This window comes from Protopterus annectens, chromosome 8.part0 (genome assembly GCF_019279795.1).
Source record: "Protopterus annectens isolate FY-2018-M chromosome 8.part0, PAN1.0, whole genome shotgun sequence".
NCBI lineage: Eukaryota > Metazoa > Chordata > Ceratodontiformes > Protopteridae > Protopterus > Protopterus annectens.
Genome location: NC_056741.1, coordinates 1,420,696,733 through 1,420,714,669, shown reverse-complemented (window position 1 = coordinate 1,420,714,669; position 17,937 = coordinate 1,420,696,733). Strand labels below are relative to the sequence as shown.

Sequence of the window (17,937 nt, the reverse complement as noted above, 5' to 3'; positions counted from 1 at the left end):
TGACATCTGAGGTTGAAGTACTTTGTATTATCCTTCCTACTCTGACATGCAGTAATATTGGAGTTAGTGTATATATATATATATATAGAAAGAGTAGGGGAGATACGCTCCTTTGTCAGGAGAGGCAAGAGGTGGCACAAATATGCATAAATGCTTAAAAGTTTAATACCAAGCTGTGGAATTCACTGCATTTTGTCTGAATTTTACTTTGGTTTTCAAAGTACTCAGACTCGTGTAATCAGGTCTCATAATTCTGACAGTAAGCCCTGATATGGTATTCATTTGATGAAAGTGTCAAAACTGGAAAGCCAAACAATTCTGCATTAATTTTGATCATGAAAAAAATTCAGGGCTTTAGCTGGGAATATTATAACACTGTGCAACCTTCCAGAATGTAGCTCCCTCCATGAGCAGTAGGTTAGTCACAGTATTAAATTTACAGTGTTCACTGCCACAACAAAGCAGCTCAAATGCAAGAACTTTTTTTTTTTAAACTGAGCAAGCATATCAAAATGCTGCTTTAATTGTTGACTTGAAATTATATTTTTCATATTTAAACATCATATTCCAGAGCTTCAAACAAAAATAAATGAATTATGTTTAAAATGTCCATACCACAATCTGCATGGCAAATATCTGGCTACACCCAAGAGAATCATAATGCATAAAGTATATTAAATATTTCCATCAAATGTGCAGAAAACCAAACACCTTAATGAATTTCTGAAAATGCAGCATCATAACTGTGTCAGTTTTAAATGTTTTCAACAAAATAAAAATCTGAGTACATTATATCACTGTGTCCAACAAATATGACAGCTGTTATTTATGAGATCCAAACTAAAATATACTCTGCATATGTATTTAATACTGATGGCCTTTCGCTGTCTCGAGAAACAATGAAGTTTACATCACAAAATCAGTCGATGGTTGAAGTGCAATGCCTGCTGTGACTGTAAAGTCCGATTTTTGACCGGCAAGCTCTGTTACAATTTCTACAGGTGTAGCCAACACCTGGATGTGTAAGTACCAGAATTGTCCTCTGCTATCAGTGCTCTCACTTCTCCTCCCACAGCTCCTCTGTCTTCTTCTCACTCATCTGGCTGCCTGTCTTGACTTGATGGCCAGCCTCCAAGTAATGCAATCTGCAGCCATGGCTTCCCAGCCTGTTGGACTGATACCACCTGCCTTCATGCTACGCTTGCAGATATCTTTGAAGCACAGAACAGTCCTTCCTGTGGGTCTGGAGCCATACACAAGCTCGCCATACAAAGGTCTTTGGGGATTCAACCATCCTGCATACAGCTGATATGACCAAGCCAGCACAAGCCTCTTTGGGAGAGCAAGGCAAACATACTTAATATTCCTGCTTGCTCTAGGATATTCTTATTTGTAATGCAGTCCTGTCAGGTGATGCCTAGAATCTTTCCGAGGCAGCGTAAGTGAAACGCATTGAGTCTGGATTCTTGGCAGGAGTAAATGGTCCATGTTCACTAGCATGGAGCAGCATATGCACTTGGTACACCTTCATCTTAGTGTTGGTGGTCAGTTTGGAATTATGCCAGACCCTCACGCCATTACTGTTGCTGCCTTACCAATCTGGGTGTTCAACTTGGCATCCAGGGAGAGATTGCTGGTGATGGTGGACCCCAGGTAAGTGAAATCTTTCACCACCTCGAGAGTGTGATCACCAATGAAGATGCAGGGGGTGCTGCTGACATCCTGCCCCATGATGTTGGTCTTCTTTAGGCTGATTGTGAGGCCAAAATCTCTGCAGGCACCAGCGAAGTTGCTTATGAGGTGTTTTAGTGCTTCCTCAGTGTGAACAGTCAGGACAGCGGCATCTGCAAACAGCATCTCTCTGATCAGTACTGTCCGCACCTTGATTTTTGCTCAAAGTTGTGCAAGGTTGAAGAGATTACCAATGCTTCAGGTGTAGAGTTATACACTCTCTTCAGACTCATTAAAGGCCTGGGAAGTAGCAGAGAGAAAAAGATGCCAAAGAGTGTCAGAGCAAGTACACACCCTTACTTCACTCCCCTCCTGATTGGAAATGGGTCTGATGAGGAGTCATCATGTTTTATGACACCTTTCATGTCCTCATGAAAAGATGTAATAATCTTCATGAGTTTAGGGGGACATCCAGTCCTCTGTAGCAGGGTGAAGAAGCCTTTCCGGCTAATGAAGTCAAATGCCTAAGTTAGATTAATGAAGGTGATGTACAATGGTTTCCTTTGCTCAAGGCACTTTTCTTACAGCTGCCTTAGTGAGAAGATTATGTCGATCATGGACCTTCTCACTTTAAATCCACACTGAGCCTTAAGATAAACACATTCTGCGAGTGATTTCAGCCTGTTCAGAACTACGTGGTGAAGGCCTTCCCAACAACGCTGATGAGGAATATTCCACTGTAGTTGTTGCAGTCAGTTCAGTCTCCTTTGTTCTTGTACATGGTGATGATATTAGCATCACGCATATCCTGGGGAACTATTCATTCCTGCCAACATTATAACAGGAGCTCATGCAGATGGATGAGAAGAGCACACTTCTTGCCAACCTTGATGACCTCTGAGGGAATGCCATCCTTTCTTAGAGCTTTACCGCAAGCAAGGGAGTTAGTGGCTTTGCTAAGCTCTTCTACAGATGGTTGATTGCGAAGCTCTTCCATAATATGAAGGGGAGTTATGCTTTCAACTGCTGTGTCAGCAACAATAGTCTCCTTTGAGTAGAGCTCTTGGTAATGCTCTGCCCATCTCTCTCTCCATCTGTTTGACTCAGTCTGAAATGACTTCACCTGAGGCAGACTTTAAGGGTGTAATTTTGGCTTTACTGAGCCAAAGGCCTTCTTTATACCCTCATACATACCATGAATGTTGCCACAGTCAGTGAAAGTTGGATCCTGTTACAGATATTCAGCCAGTAGTTGGAACATTGTTGAATAATCCACTGGACGTTGTTTCTGACCTTCCTAAATGCTGCTAGAGTCACCTCTGAAGGCTTCCTCTTGTAATTGAACAGTGCTGCTTGCTTGGCTGTGAGTGCTGGTCGATCTCAATGATTCCTGCTTCAAACCAATCTGGATTCTGCCTCTCTCTTTTGCTAAAGATATCTATGGTGGAGTTGTAGATGGTGTCATGGATGTGGTTCCACCTCACTTCAGTATTACTTTGTGGACAGTCCTTGAGTGCCTCTACAATACTATCAGCAAAGCACTTGTGCAGGTCTGGCATTGATGCCCTGGCAGTGTTAATACAAGGGTGTGCTTTTGCTTTGAGTGTTGGATTCGTTTGGGTGGGAAATGCACCTTGCTGTCAACCAAGGAATGATCGGTGTCACAGTCAGCACTGTGATAGCTTTGGGTGACAAGGACACAGTCCAGCAAATGTCTTCTAGTGATGACAAGATCCAAGTGATGCCAGGGATGAGAACTCAGATGTCTTCAGGATACTCTGTGGTTAGGCTTGGTGGCAAAGAATGTGTTGGCCACACAAAGGTTGTGGTAAGAACTTAACTTTAGCAATCTCTGCCCATTTTCATTCAGCTTGCCAACACCAAACTGTCAAATCCTGCTGGCCAGGAGTCATGATCATTTCCAACTTGGCATTAAAGTCTCCAAGCATGAAAGATGCTCTGTGGTAGGTATCACTCTGATAGTGGTCTCAAACTCCATGTATTACTCATCTTTTGTCTCAGCTGAGGAGCAGAGTGTGGGGGCATATGCACTCAAGATGGCCACTGGGCCTGAAGACATTGAAAGGTGAAGAGAGAGGATTCCAACCATGTTTTTCTGATGGTGGTTCAGTTCAGGACAACAGGAAATTTCTCACTGCAAAACCAATGCCATGTAATTGTTGCTCCACTGGTTCCCTCCCTGCCAAAAGAACATGCAGTCCTGTTCTGCCATTTGCTGGGAGTCTGGTCTCCTGCAGCGCAGCAGTATCACTGTGGAGCCTCTTGAGTTCATGGTCGATGATGGCTGTTTTCCTGGTATCGTCAACCTGGACAAAATCATCAGCGAGGCCGGGGCATAGTGTCCTGACATTCCAGTTTGCCAGTCACAACATTAGTAATTTACGTTTCTTTTTTTTTTCATTTCCTGCTGCAAACGTTTGCAGTCTGCTCTTCAGTATTTAAATTAGCTCCAAGCACCCATTAAAGCAGGCCGACTGTGGCAGGTCAGCATTTTACTGGCTGGGGGCTGCCCAGCTTGACGCAGATGATAGCTGACTAGTGGGACTGTGATGGTCCCTCCCACTGTTGGAGGCAGCCTGTAGCGTCCAAGCTTATGCCAATCGCTTTGGACTTATAACTTATAACTGTTGTCTCCAGTGTTGTTTCTAACGCTGTGAGCAGTGGCACTGAGGTTACCTCTCCAGGACCCAAAACCTGGGTGTAGTATATGGAGATCCAGAGATGCCCAGTCGGCAGGATACCACTCTCAGCCTCCTGACATGATCTAAAGGAATTCAAAATACCCACGCAGGAACTGCAAGTCCACAAAGGCCCACAAAACCTGAAGCAATCACAAAACTGGCCGGCACAAGTAGTGAAACCCAAAATGCTATTTTATTGCGGCAACTCCAAAGGCTATAGCAAGCTATAGCAAAGCCAACTCCAAAGACCAAACATCTAGTTTCCTGCGGGTCAGGATTTCTGAACATTTAAGTGATATCCGAAATAAAAGAGCCTCTAGCTCATTATATAAAGATACCTTGCAACATACTACAGCACAGTTCACTTTTATTATTATTGATATAATAAAAGGAAATAGACAGGGCAAAATGGGTTGGCACTCAGTTCTAAATACTAAGGAACACAATTGGATCATTAGACTTGGGGGATTGTTTAGACCTAGTCTTAATGAGCAATTGTAATTAATTACTAATTGAAATGTGGTGTATTTAAATGATGAAATATTTTTGTTAGTTATGTTCACTGAAGAAGGCATATGGATGCCGAAACCGGTTTGACTGCTTTGCTATAGCTTGCTATAGCCTTTGGAGTTGCCACAATAAAATAGCTTTTTGGCTTTCACTACTTGGTGCTGGCCAGGTTTGTGAATGATCCAAAGAAATCCAGAGCAATTTGTTTGGCATCAGCTTGGCTGTAAGAGGTGCCGGAAGGAAGTCAAAATTGACAACCAGCCACCTTAGGGGCTCCATTTTGGATTTTCTGTCTGGGATTACTCCCATAGCCTTTTCTTCTCCCAAAGATATCCACAAGGCATCAGAGCCATCATCCAATGGCCAGATTGTGGATTTGGAATCAGAGTTTGGCTTCTCTTAAATGAACATCAAATGGGGAGGTCAAAGGAAAGTGAAGCATCTCTTACAGTCTCTCCTTTCCAGGTGCAGTGATTACTGCAGGACTACTGTCTGGTTTGCTAGACAGGAGGTCCTTGTATATGGCTTCTCCTGCACTATTTTGTCCACAGCAGGATCTTCTCGTGGGGCCCCCTGTTTTTCACAGAGCCTGCTGTGTGGCTCATCTGAGTGCCTGGTGGTATAACTGGGTGGGCAGACTGGGCTTGTTAGCCTTGACTGACAGCCAAACTAGGAGAAGGTAAAATCTGACTCCAAACCCGGGCAGATGGAGCTTGTTAGCCTATCAGGCAGTTCGTCTTGGAGAAGGCAAACTCTGATTTAATAGTAACACCACTGAAAAACAATTAATGGTAACAGGCTGATATTTGAAATGACATATTCTGATTTTAAACTACATAAGATGTGGCCAGGCAGTATTACTAGCAGAGAAAAGCTCTTACTTTTAGGTAAGAGGCACGAAGGTATTATAAAATTATTGTATATGGAAAGAAATCAGGCACGTGCCCACCATAATAACTAAAGGGATTATAATGATGAGCTATAACTTGGTTCCTCATGGGAAAACATTGATAGCATATGTTACAATGCTTTTATTCTAACTGCATTGTGTGCTTTTTTTGTACATATTCTAGCTACAGATATGGTGTCTTGGTTAGTGTCACTATAAGTTTAAAGTTAACTTGAATATGTGTATGTCTGTTAACAAAGAAGGTTGTAAGGATTACTGCGACAGAACTTAAGTCTTGACAGCGCCAGTCTTAACATTGTTTTATTTCATTTCAGGCTATTCTGAATGGCTCTTTGTATTGCTTTGGAGATTATCAGCTTACTGGTTATAAAGGTACTGGAAACAATCATACAACAAGAGAGAGTGTCAACCGAAAAATGATTCCACTGCTGAAACACTTGATACATCTTCTAGAGGAGGACAAAAAGCCTGCCATTTCCCCCGAGAGAACAAGGCAGATGTTAAGCAAAGGTACTATAACTTCATCAAATTAAAGGACCATGAATATCTAAGTATGTTGGCATAAATAATATAAATGTAAGTAACGGACGCAAGATACCATAAACAGCAACCATGTTTGTTGAAGGACGTTTTACTGATGAATTAGTAGTTTGCTTAACGTTTCATGGCCTAATACATCTGCTAGCCACTTTGCCTTTGGGAGTTTCTGTATAGGGTGTATTTTTTCATCACAATTAAGAAATGTAAAAAAAAAAAACAGTGGCGGTTATTGTTCTGCAGACTGAAAAGTTAAAGATGAATAGGAAGAACCAGCTATTTAAAGCTGTTATGTTTACTGTATGTATATTGCACACCAGCTCAGTGTTGCTGGAAATGTTACCCAATGAATATCAAGCAATGGTTAAAAAGTAGCTGAAAGAGGCTGGAAATTTGTAAGACAGGGATACCACGTCATTTACCAAAGTGACACAAAATCACTACAGGAATGAAAACAGTGGATTATGATAGGGTCTCCAATCATATTATTATGTGTTTGAGACATGAATACCAAGAAATTCACTGTGAGAGCAAAGCTAGAGAGATGAATCTTGACATCCATGCTGAAACCAATAGGTTTTGATAGGTGACATAATCATAATTCTTTGTAGTGCATGAAGCTGTATCTGTTCAATGTACTATTAGCTGCAGGAATAAAAAATTGTTGTGTTTTTCCTGGCTTTTAAAGCCATAAAACACTTGGCAGACACTGTCAGAAAAGGAGTATAATACAGTCTGTTATGTTTACACTTACCTTTCATGCCTCTCAGCTGTCCAGGTTTTCAGAGAGCGTCCAGATAGTTGCTTCATATTTTTAGTCTGTTCCTCGTATAGTCTGTGGTTTATAGACAAACCACTGAGGACAGAAGTCACTAAATACTGAATGCATGAATTAAATGTATTTGCGTTTCAGAGTTTGTATCTTTCAGAAAATGAACGCCAGCACATCCTGTTATTCTAGCAACTTTGTAAGTTTTTAGAGGAAGTTAGGGACAGTTTACCTCTAGAGACAGCAGACAGAAACAAATCTTTTATTTCTGCCACTGTCATTTCCTGGGCACCACTGGCAGAAGTTACTGCTGAGCACTAGACCCGACCTTAACGACTTCAGCAGGGGGTGCTTATTATTTGTTAAGGTCAGGTTGCATGACATTCTGGCACTTAACTTGTTTGCCTTCTTCCGAATATTGGAGTGTAATCACCACGCTCCATCCACTACAATGTTATTAATTCCTATTCATTTTTTATTTCAGTATAGCTAATTATTTACAGAGTTAAGGAGTAATTACATAGTTATTACAAGTCTTGTAGTATGCTACTAGATAAGTAGATGGACCTTTAAATAAGAAAATAATATTTCACCTTGTAATACATTTTTATACATTTATGATGACTGGTTTGTTTTAAGATATTTTTTAAGTAACTAAAGCATGCTTACAGCTGATAATATAGTCAGATTCTGACCTAAAACAATATCCTTTAAATTCCCTGTAAATGCACAAAATAATGCACCTGGAATGTGGAAATCCAGGAAAGGAATATGCAGTAAGTTGTGGTAATATCCACTGCAACAAGGAGTACTATTATAGTCAAATCATATTAGTTAAAGGTACCCAAGCAGTACCAGAAAGCAGCAGGGAATATTAGTAGAGCTCTGGCTGTTAGAAGCCCTAATTACAACTCAAGTGGCCTGACTTAACTCTGGGTTCAGTTGCTGGAAAAAAACATGCAAGCGAGTATGTTGCTAATGGTGGCTTATCCATCCTGCGGGAGAGAAAAAGATAATTCCATTGTCCTGAATTGTCCCATGCAAGCTGAGAATTGTAAAACAACAATGGCTGTGGGACTGGGAATGTAGGCTTAGCTTTCCAAGCTGGTGATAGTAGTCCCTAAATCTGTTTGCATGTGGGAGTATGTACATGAATGCTAAGGCAGGGAACACACCACCAAGGGGACAGGCTTAGGGCCATGACCACAAAACTCGTAATGGGTAACAGTATGATGGCTGCTGAGGAAGGGACAAAAGGGGCAAAGAGATAAAATACATCACAAAAAATAAAGTTAGTTTGCATACAGAGTGTAACAGAAAATGTATCACCAGTAGAAACTCGGAAATTGCAGTACTGGAAACTGAATCATTAGAAATACATGGACAGGAATTCCTGCTGAAATTCTCAGGGCAGTCACTGTCATCCTCGGAATACTGACGGCACAGATATGGAACTTAAGTACAAATTCCAAGGCTGGCATACCTCTGAACATTCCCAGTAATCTGACGGTAATCAGACAAATTCTATATAAGTAGTAAGGGTGTTGAGTCATACATTCCTCCCAAAGTCAGAGTGTGTGTGAGTGTGTATGTATGTATGTGTGTGTGTGTGTGTGTGTGTGTGTGTGTGTGTGTGTGTGTGTGTGTGTGTGTGTGTGTGTGTGTGCGTGTGGGAGGGGGTAGGTGAAGCATCCATACAAAAATGTGTTAATAATATAGCAAAGTTCAAAGTTCACTGCATTTCCCTTAGAGACATACTTTAGATTTTCATATTTGTGGAACTTATAGCTACAAGTATTACACTTCCCTTGGGGTGCCAATAGACAGAAACAGTACTGAGACAGGTAACTGGAATGGTACATATCTTGCCTCTGCAATTATAGAAAGAAAGACCAAAAATTATTTACATGGATCATTTTGATGAAAGAAGGCACAGTATATGAAGGAAAATCATAGAGCTGAACTGTGTATCCTGTTTAGAAAGAGAGATTTATAAGGACAAGAGGACATATTTTAAAGAGGCAATACAGAAGACTAATTGGTTATATAAATAAGTATTTTGTCACAGAAAGGGTAGTAGCTAGGTCAATCTTCATGAACAGATGCTATCATTAAAAACAGTAAATGAATACAAGAATCCATGGTGTGGAAATGAGGCTGTCCTTATGGAGACTGGTAGAGGCTTAAGCTATTGGGTAAGAAGGCCCTGCAGCTTAAACAGTACAATTTTAGCAGACAATGTAGGCCATGGGGTTCCCTATCTGTTGTCAAAATATGTGGGTCTATGATCATTAGGTAATTGCTTATTTCACTTAGATAGAATATGTATTGCATGGTTCTTAACAAAAATCTACTTTTCTGTTTAAAACTGATATTTCCGGTTTCATCTATTTGTACAATGTATTGAATTAGTCAGTCATACAGCCATAATTAAAAAAATACACTAGGCACTTTCTTCTTTTCACAGGCAGCACAGAATATTTAGCATACAAACATTGTGAATATGTATTTATAAAGACAGTTTATAACAATAATAACTACAACAGTTAAGAAGTCTGATGTGCAAGATAAGTGATAATGGCCTCCTATTTCAAGTTAAACATATTCTGGCTTAACTATTAATTTTGTCTCAAGGGTGCACAAACGTGCTGACTGTGCACTAATTTAGGTTTAGATCTCAGTAATAATGGTTTACTTAGTCCTAACTCTGCCTCACCCAGCAACACTTAATGGAAAGAGGTAAATGCATGCAGGTACATCAATCCCTAAGTGAAGAGTTCATGTTCAGTAGTACACACCTGATTTTATTTGTCCTTAGTTTAAAAAGGGCCAAGTTTTGATTATAGGAATCGTCATTAGCAAGGTTTGAAAGAAATGGTTGAGGACTGGTAAGGTTTTTCTCCCATGTCTCTGATGGACAGAGGCTGTCAGTAAGTAAAATGTTCTCCAGTTAACAGCTCCCCACAAATTCCTTTGTTACATCCTTACTAACATACTCCCCTCCTAATAGACCCCTGAGGTACTCTGGGATCATTTGGTTTGAATTGCATGACTAGGTTTATATAGGTCCTAGTGATCATTACCCTACTAACAGCCTATGAACCTATGTGTAATACATGTAGCCATAAGCAGAAATCTAGCTCTAAGCTGTACCCACACAGTACTGCTGTCCAGAGCCATAGCTAGGTCATCTGTTACCCTGAGCAGTTCATGAGACTTTTGTCCCCTCAACCCAAACTGCAGGACCAAAAAAGAAAACATCTTCCCAAAGTTGAGGACAACAAACAAACTGCAAAAAATATCTTCTAACCTTTCTGTAACTGTAGCATGAATCTCTCCCAAGTGGCACAGCTCACAAATAGAGGAGAAGATCATGGCTGTGTTCACATATCTATGAACAGCAGTAGCATGCATGCTGCATGTATGTATGCATGCACACATGCATGCAACTCTGCATGTCACATTGCTAACAGTACTACTGAGATCTATCATGAGGGTCTCCCAGCAAAGTCCCTTCCAATTTTATTCATATAAAAGGGGAGGAAGTGGTAGTATAAGATAATCAAAAGAGGTGAAAGCAAACGGAGGAGCACACAGCAGGACATAAGAAAGGAAAGAATAGAATGAGGCTAGGAGAGAAGGTGTATATTTTGAGGGGGCAGATGCCCATTTCTATAAGTCTGGTAGAGGAGATAAAGGTGCAAGGGAAGGCAAAACAGCAGAAGTGTGGCATATCATAATAGATGACAATTAATTTTCCAGTCTACACTGCAGTATAAAACATCAGTTAATTTTTATGTTTAAGACTAGCAACGTACCATATATCATAAAAATGATGGGGTCAAATGTGTGATAGGAATATATGTATATTGTATGGAATTAACAGTACCAGAAGGCATGCCATACAAAGATATTTCAGTTATTTACATCGTCAAACTGACAGGAGTTCGATCTATGTAATATTGAACTGTTGCGTTAGAAACCCAAAAAATCACTATTCTGGTACAAAAAAAAAAAAACACGTACACTTTAAACTTAAATTAATGTGAGGGGCTTCACCCCCACCCCCCAACATGGGGGGCTGTGCCCCCCACACCCCCCTACTTAAATATACCAACTCCAAGATTGCACCACAGTGGAGGAAATAGCAAAGCTGTGAAAATGGCCCACTGATTTTTTTCCCTGGGAAAAAAATCGGTGTTCCGTGGCTTCGCTATTTTCGTGTTTCGAACATTTGGGTTCGATATTACAACCTTCGGACTTCTGTAAGTTAGACGTTGTAATATAGACCCATTTTCTTTATGTTAATAATATCTTTGACAATGTAGTTTAAGTGGATCTTAAAGATAAGCACATAATATAATTTTAAAGTTTGCAGTCTCCCTAAAGATAAATTTCGGATGCATAAGTTGACATGTGATACGCTGACTTGATGACATTATGGAGAACAAAAGACTAGCTATCAAAGGTGCAGCCCTGAGACAAAATGAATGCATGAAAATGTAAAACATCTTTTCAATAAAATTATCTAATCTCATACTTGTTTTCCAAAATTACCCCAAGCTAGTGTTCCATATGCCATCTTAAAATGTTAAGAATTTATCTCTATGGCAATCCAAACACTTTAGACAATTGCATATTGCACCTGTCTGACTGAGACACTAGCACTGGATTTCAAAAAAAAAAATGTTTTCAAATTATACTATCTGAATGGCATATAAGATATTAATTTCTTTAGATTTATTTGCAGGTAATGTAGACAGAGTCCAACCTTTGTTTAAGAAGTCCTGTTTAAGAATATTTTGAATTGATCTGTTGTAAAATGGTTCTGTTTGCATAGGTATTTTTGCATGATTTTATGAACATTAACAGCATTTTGAACGTAAAATATAGCCCAATATTTAACTGATATACATGAAACACCTACATACAGGCTGTGTTGGTTAGCAATGACAATAATTTCACTTATTGTAAAGTAATTATCCCAAGCGTAGGTGCCTCAACATCGGCAATGTTTTGTGTGATACAAATCAGAGGCACAACACTTCTACAATGCTACATTATTACACATTTCCCGACTACCACACTGCAGCAGGACTTTGGGAGGGCTATATCGTGACAAACAGATGTACCAAAAAAAATTTAATGAGATCTCTAGTCCTACTGTACTATAAATGTGACTTATTACAGGTCTAGGTTCATTCATTGAATAAAACTAACATCAAATGGCTAATAACCAAATGTTTAACCATTAACGTTAATATTACTGAAGATGCTCTCTTCAAAAATAAAATCATTGAATGGCCATAGCTGGCCAACAACCAGGAAGTACCGTGATGCATAAGGTAAGCTAAGCAAAAGCCTAAAACTAAAGATCTGCATTAGGTGTACTGAGGACTCTAAATTGCCTGTAGATGTGAATGTGTATGTGTGTGATATGGAAGAAAGTCCTGGCATCCCACTTCCATTTCCTCTCTTTTACCTTGAATACTCCATGGATAGCAGTGGCTGATCATAGGGTATGTCTAAGAGTCAGTTTTTGACTCATAAGAGAGGAAGTGATTTCTTTTTTGTGGGGCCAGTATGTGTGCTTTTTGTTTGTGTATCTTGTGGAGTTTGTTCTTCTGAAAGGGGCTAAATTACTATGATGAATATGAGAGTAGAAAGTTGTTGATGCCAGGCACAAAGTACTGCTAAATACTTAACACTCATAAATAAAAATATCTACACTTTGCATCAGATAAACATATTTATCACATCCATTTACGAGTGTGTGTGTGTGTGTGTGTGTGTGTGTGTGTGTGTGTGTGTGTGTGTGTGTGTGTGTGTGTGTGTGTGTGTGTGTGTGTGTGTGTGTGTGTGTGTGTGTGTGTGTGTGTGTGTGTGTGTGTGTGTGTGTGTGTGTGTGTGTGTGTGTGTGTGTGTGTGTGTGTGTGTGTGTGTGTGTGTGTGTATATACATGGGTAAATAAGAAAGGAACAGATAGCAAGTATTAACAGAAGAGGTAAAAAATTGGTCAAAATTAAGGAACAGTCTGAAACAAATATGAAGGTTGTGCCATACAAAACATTAGTGGAAGTGACAACCTTTCCTAATGGTATCAACGAATCCTGCTATATCAAATAAAACTGTAGAAGTCAAAATGGAAAATCATCCAAGAATAACAGTCAAGAAAGTAGAAACAAAAAAACCAATGGGATTGTTAACAGACTACGATAACTACAGTGATTTGTTTATAAAAAAAGTAGGAATACCACAAATATTTCGGAAAATAATATAGCTAAAAATATAATTATAAATCATATTAAGGAGTCCTATCCAAATGTGATGGATGCAAGCAGTGTTAGTGTATTAAATGAGAACCACACTCACAGACTGAGAAAAACATGTTTATTTATCTTGTCTTGATGTTTCAAACATTTTAATACCACTTTCAGATTCTATATACTTTTTATATTTTTAAATGTAATTCCAGAGTCTGGCATCTTAATTTTTTTTAGTCTACCTATAGGTATCCCACAATGCAATGTTTGGCTTTAAAACATTATAGCTTCTAACCTTCTGTCAGTGCATTGACTTTACATGTGTTTTCACATATACACATATAGACATTTAGTCAGTCAGGTTTAATTACTATTTCTTGCTTTTCAATGACTACTTAAAAGACAAACAGGGATAATCACACAGAAGAGTATCCTCAGTGCCTGTTACTTTTTTTTCTTTCTAAAGGGGCCAGTTTTCATTCTTTTGTTATGCCTGAGATGTAGTCCTTAAACTCATCACCCCTCCCCCTTAAGCACCCCCTTCATATCTATCAAAGTGGCAAAGGTAATTTGAGCTGCTTGCTGCTGTGTTTGATAGTTCACACTGGATGATCCAGATTAAAAGCTGATGGCAGATATGGAAATTTCAAAGTGAAGAAAGCATTGGTACAAACCTTTATAGCAGATAAGGATGGTTTAGGAAAATAATATGTTTTTTTAATTAAGTTTTGGATAAGTATCAGGCTCTGCATAAAACTATTTGCATTTCTGCATGTATGTAGCTTAATATCATTTTACCATGCATATCCTATTCAGTATATAATTTTAATTTTGCTGGGACTTTTAATGCTACTAAATTGGTAGACCTACCACACTTTTTATGAAAATGTATATATAAAATTCTTAACCTTTCTCCGGAACCATCCATATACTTCCATACAATAACCTTCTCTTGCATAATGTTTTTGTTCTGTTCTTGCCCTTCTTTTTTCCTTCAGTACTGTTCTCTTGATCTTTGATATCCCTTTCTTGCTACCCCACCGTGCACTTGTGCAGCCATTATTTGAAATTCCTGTAAAATGTAAGGAATGTGATATGTAGAGCTGAAATCTGAAAAGTGTGCGGGTAGATGGGGAAATACATAGGTTAGACAGGCACAGTAAAATAAACTAGCCAGTAATACTTAAAAGTGAAGTAATAGTGGTCCTAGCAGCTGTATTCTCAAGCAGATGCATGAGGCAGAAAAATTGCCTTCATGTCTGAGACAGATCAGCCTAAGACAGAATGACAATACAGAGTAGTGTTTGGCCTAACCATGCTAAGCTCATGAGTTGCAGTGAAGACAATTCACCACTGAGAAAATGACACAATTAACTTCTGAATGGATATGGATTATGTCCTTATCTCTTTTATTAGAGCAAAAGATAGTAATACCATTTAACTGAATAGGAAAAATATATTCACATTCTCCCAGTGTGCACCTTGAACTAGTATAACTAACTCTAGAGTTGCATAATATTTCCTGATTGCCTGTGGAGTTATATAAGCTCTTTGATTTGTGAAGTATTGTATAAAGATAACCTTATACATTTTTTTTTACAAATGTTCTCATTCTTGCTTGCTGAACATCAGTTCTCATGTAACCAGGGCCATTTGTTCTTCTTTGGGTGGAAGATGGTCATGGGAAGCTGTCATGTATGTGCCATCATGATCTTTTGCCCCCTGCCTACCTTTACAGCAGTGTGATTTCAGCATTCTATAGTACCAGACCCATGGACACATGCACGTTCACACACACATCAGTGTCTAGCTACTATGTGTTACCACGCTGCTTGGTGGACCAGTAAATCCAGTGTGTCTCTTTGCCATTGGTATAACAGCCACCTTGCATAGACAGTTACTGGAAAAGGAGGCCGACTTGTCTTTCCATCCTTAACAACATTGACCTGACCATGGCTGCACATTTCTATGCATGTGTCAGCTGCACTTGTGTCCCAGTGGTTGGCTTGGGAAACCAGGACATTACAGATCACTGAGTTGCCTCCAGAGTATCCCCCTTCTGCATTATGGAATCAGATAGACTATGGAAGAAGAAAATTGTTCCTGACACTGATTACATAGTTTATTAATAGTCAAATGGGGAAATGTACACTAATATCAGAAACAAATGGACTCCATGTTCATGTGAATATAATATTTAAAAAGGTTATGAAAAGAGACAGGAACTGTCTCAGTGGAAGTTGCCAACATAAAATTATCAGTGGGAAATAGCTGAGACTAAGATAACTCAAATTTCTAAGATCACTAGCAAGTTTTTATTCCTTGATTTGTTCAGGTAATGCACTGATCTCTGTACTCAGTGTGAAAGCTGTCTTTTTGTAAATGATGCAGTATTCTGTAGAAGTGCTGTAACAAAGTAGTGAGGAATGTATATGAAGGGTGGAGAACTTCCTGGAAAGGCTGCACACTTTATTTGTAGACATATAATACAAAGCAACATGTTAATCATAGTACTGAAATGCCTTACAGGATGGGTGAGTCATAGGCAATGAGACTGTTTAAGATAAATACCTAGAGTTTGTACATGTACACAGCATGAAAGCACCGTTTGTTCTGATTACAGTATCAGATAAGCAAGGATACACATACATATATATATATATATATATATATATATATATAAAATCAACAAAGAAATCTGTCAGTCATTTAAAATGCAATCTTATTTGAGTACAACCCTGTTACCACTTAAACAGAATCTACATGTATGTAATTATCGCAATCAAATGACATGACAACATGCAATCAAATTTAATAAAATACTCTTAAATGAAATAACCACTGAACTCTGTTTGAAGCTAAGTGATAAAATGATGTAGGTATCTTACTTTTGTGTTTATTACTCTTTCATATTCCAAATTTCCTTGTCTCTGTCTCACAGCTTGTATCCTTGTATATTTAATAGGTTCATCAGTAAACTCTAAGCCAGCTGTCCTTGTGGGTCATTTTAAGCTTAGCCAGTTTCATTCTTTGAGCTTTAATTACCCTATTCCATATGGGTAGAAATTGGTCATACTCATCCTGTGATTGATAATTATGCATTACCCCTACTGAAAATAACTGGGATCATACTATAGATAATTTGAAGGGATGCACACATGGAATAAAGCATTTGGGAGCTGCTTCTGTTGATTAGTAGTACAGGAGGCAGTCCTGGGGTAAATTTTCTGTTTCCCATTCATAGATCCAAGTTGCTCTTGAATATGGAAAAGGGTGTAATATGTTTTATGTGGATGGGGAGTCTGTTCCAGAGCAGCAGTATATTCTACAATATATATACTTGTCCATCAAAACCATTCTGTTCATGTTGTAGAAGAGGTTTGGATCTCTAGACTGAGTATTTTTGATGCTGTTTGACTTTCTGTTGTGCATTAAATTCATCAGTATTAGGTTGATGGAAGTTTGTAGGATACAGAGTATAATGACAGGACTTTGAGTCAGTCCATGTAGGAAATGTTGTTTAGGGCTTGTATCCTCTTAGTAAGGTATCTCTGTGGGTTTTCCAGTTTTTTGCATGTGTCTTAATAGATACATGCCAAAGGGGGGCATTATATTCAATGACTGAGCTAATGAGATATCAAATAGCAGAGATATCTGATGATTGCATAAAGAAATATATGGTGCAGGTTATAGACTTTTATGGGGTACCTGGTAAGAAAAAATATGTGAATCCACTGTAATACGATTCAGATAAGTAGAACTTAAACATTTAGAGCCTACCTGGTTTCTATAATGTTTGGGACAAAGTTTAGAATTATTATAGTTGCCATTGTTAAAGCAGTATTTGAAAAGTATAAAAATTGATAGCTGTGGGTAGCAGAGGTCAAATACATTTTAACAGATCTCCAGTGTTTGGATTTTTTTAAAAGAATATAACTGGTGATTGTCTATGTAGGTATTTTTTTTTCTTTTTCTTATATAAAAATTATTAACTAATAGATGAAAATGACCATTTGAAGAGGAAGTTATGTTATTAAAGATTTTGAAATGCAGCCGCATATAACTAGAGTTTCATATAAGAAGTCAAATACACAGATAATATGCTACTTTTTAGCTATTTTATGAGGAGGTCAGTACTCCTGAGTATGCCGTCCTTAAGATGAGATGTTAAGCTGAGGCCCCTTATACCTAAGTTGGGAGAATTCCACTGGATGTAAAAGATCTGATGGCACTAATCCAGAACAGTAAGAACATTTCACTGGTGACCTGGACAAATTTTTAATACTCAATATGAATACAATCTTGGGTCTTACCTGAAAATAGCCCGTACATGTAGTGGGACTGACCTGTTTAATAAAAAATTCATTTATGTGCACTTACATAAATAATTATACAAATCCACCTTTGCCGACTATGCACTACTCAGAGGATATATCCTTACCTGAAGACATTCTGTCCTACTCAGCCATAGTGGTAATTTCTAGTATAGGTATTAATGACAAATTATACACTGTTAAGATTTTATAACCTGTAGCACAGCTGATTTAACCATTTTTATGCTGGTGCCCCTGTAGC

General features: G+C 38.6%; 1 protein-coding gene across 1 annotated transcript in view; it reads left to right on the top strand.

The window, feature by feature from the left end:
• LOC122808494 overlaps positions 1-17,937 on the top strand; it is a 666,541-nt gene that overhangs the window by 326,288 nt on the left and 322,316 nt on the right. The window contains exon 15 of the mRNA XM_044079450.1: positions 6,108-6,303. Within this exon, the coding sequence (XP_043935385.1) occupies positions 6,108-6,303 (196 nt within the window). The remainder of the gene's footprint in view (positions 1-6,107; positions 6,304-17,937) is intronic.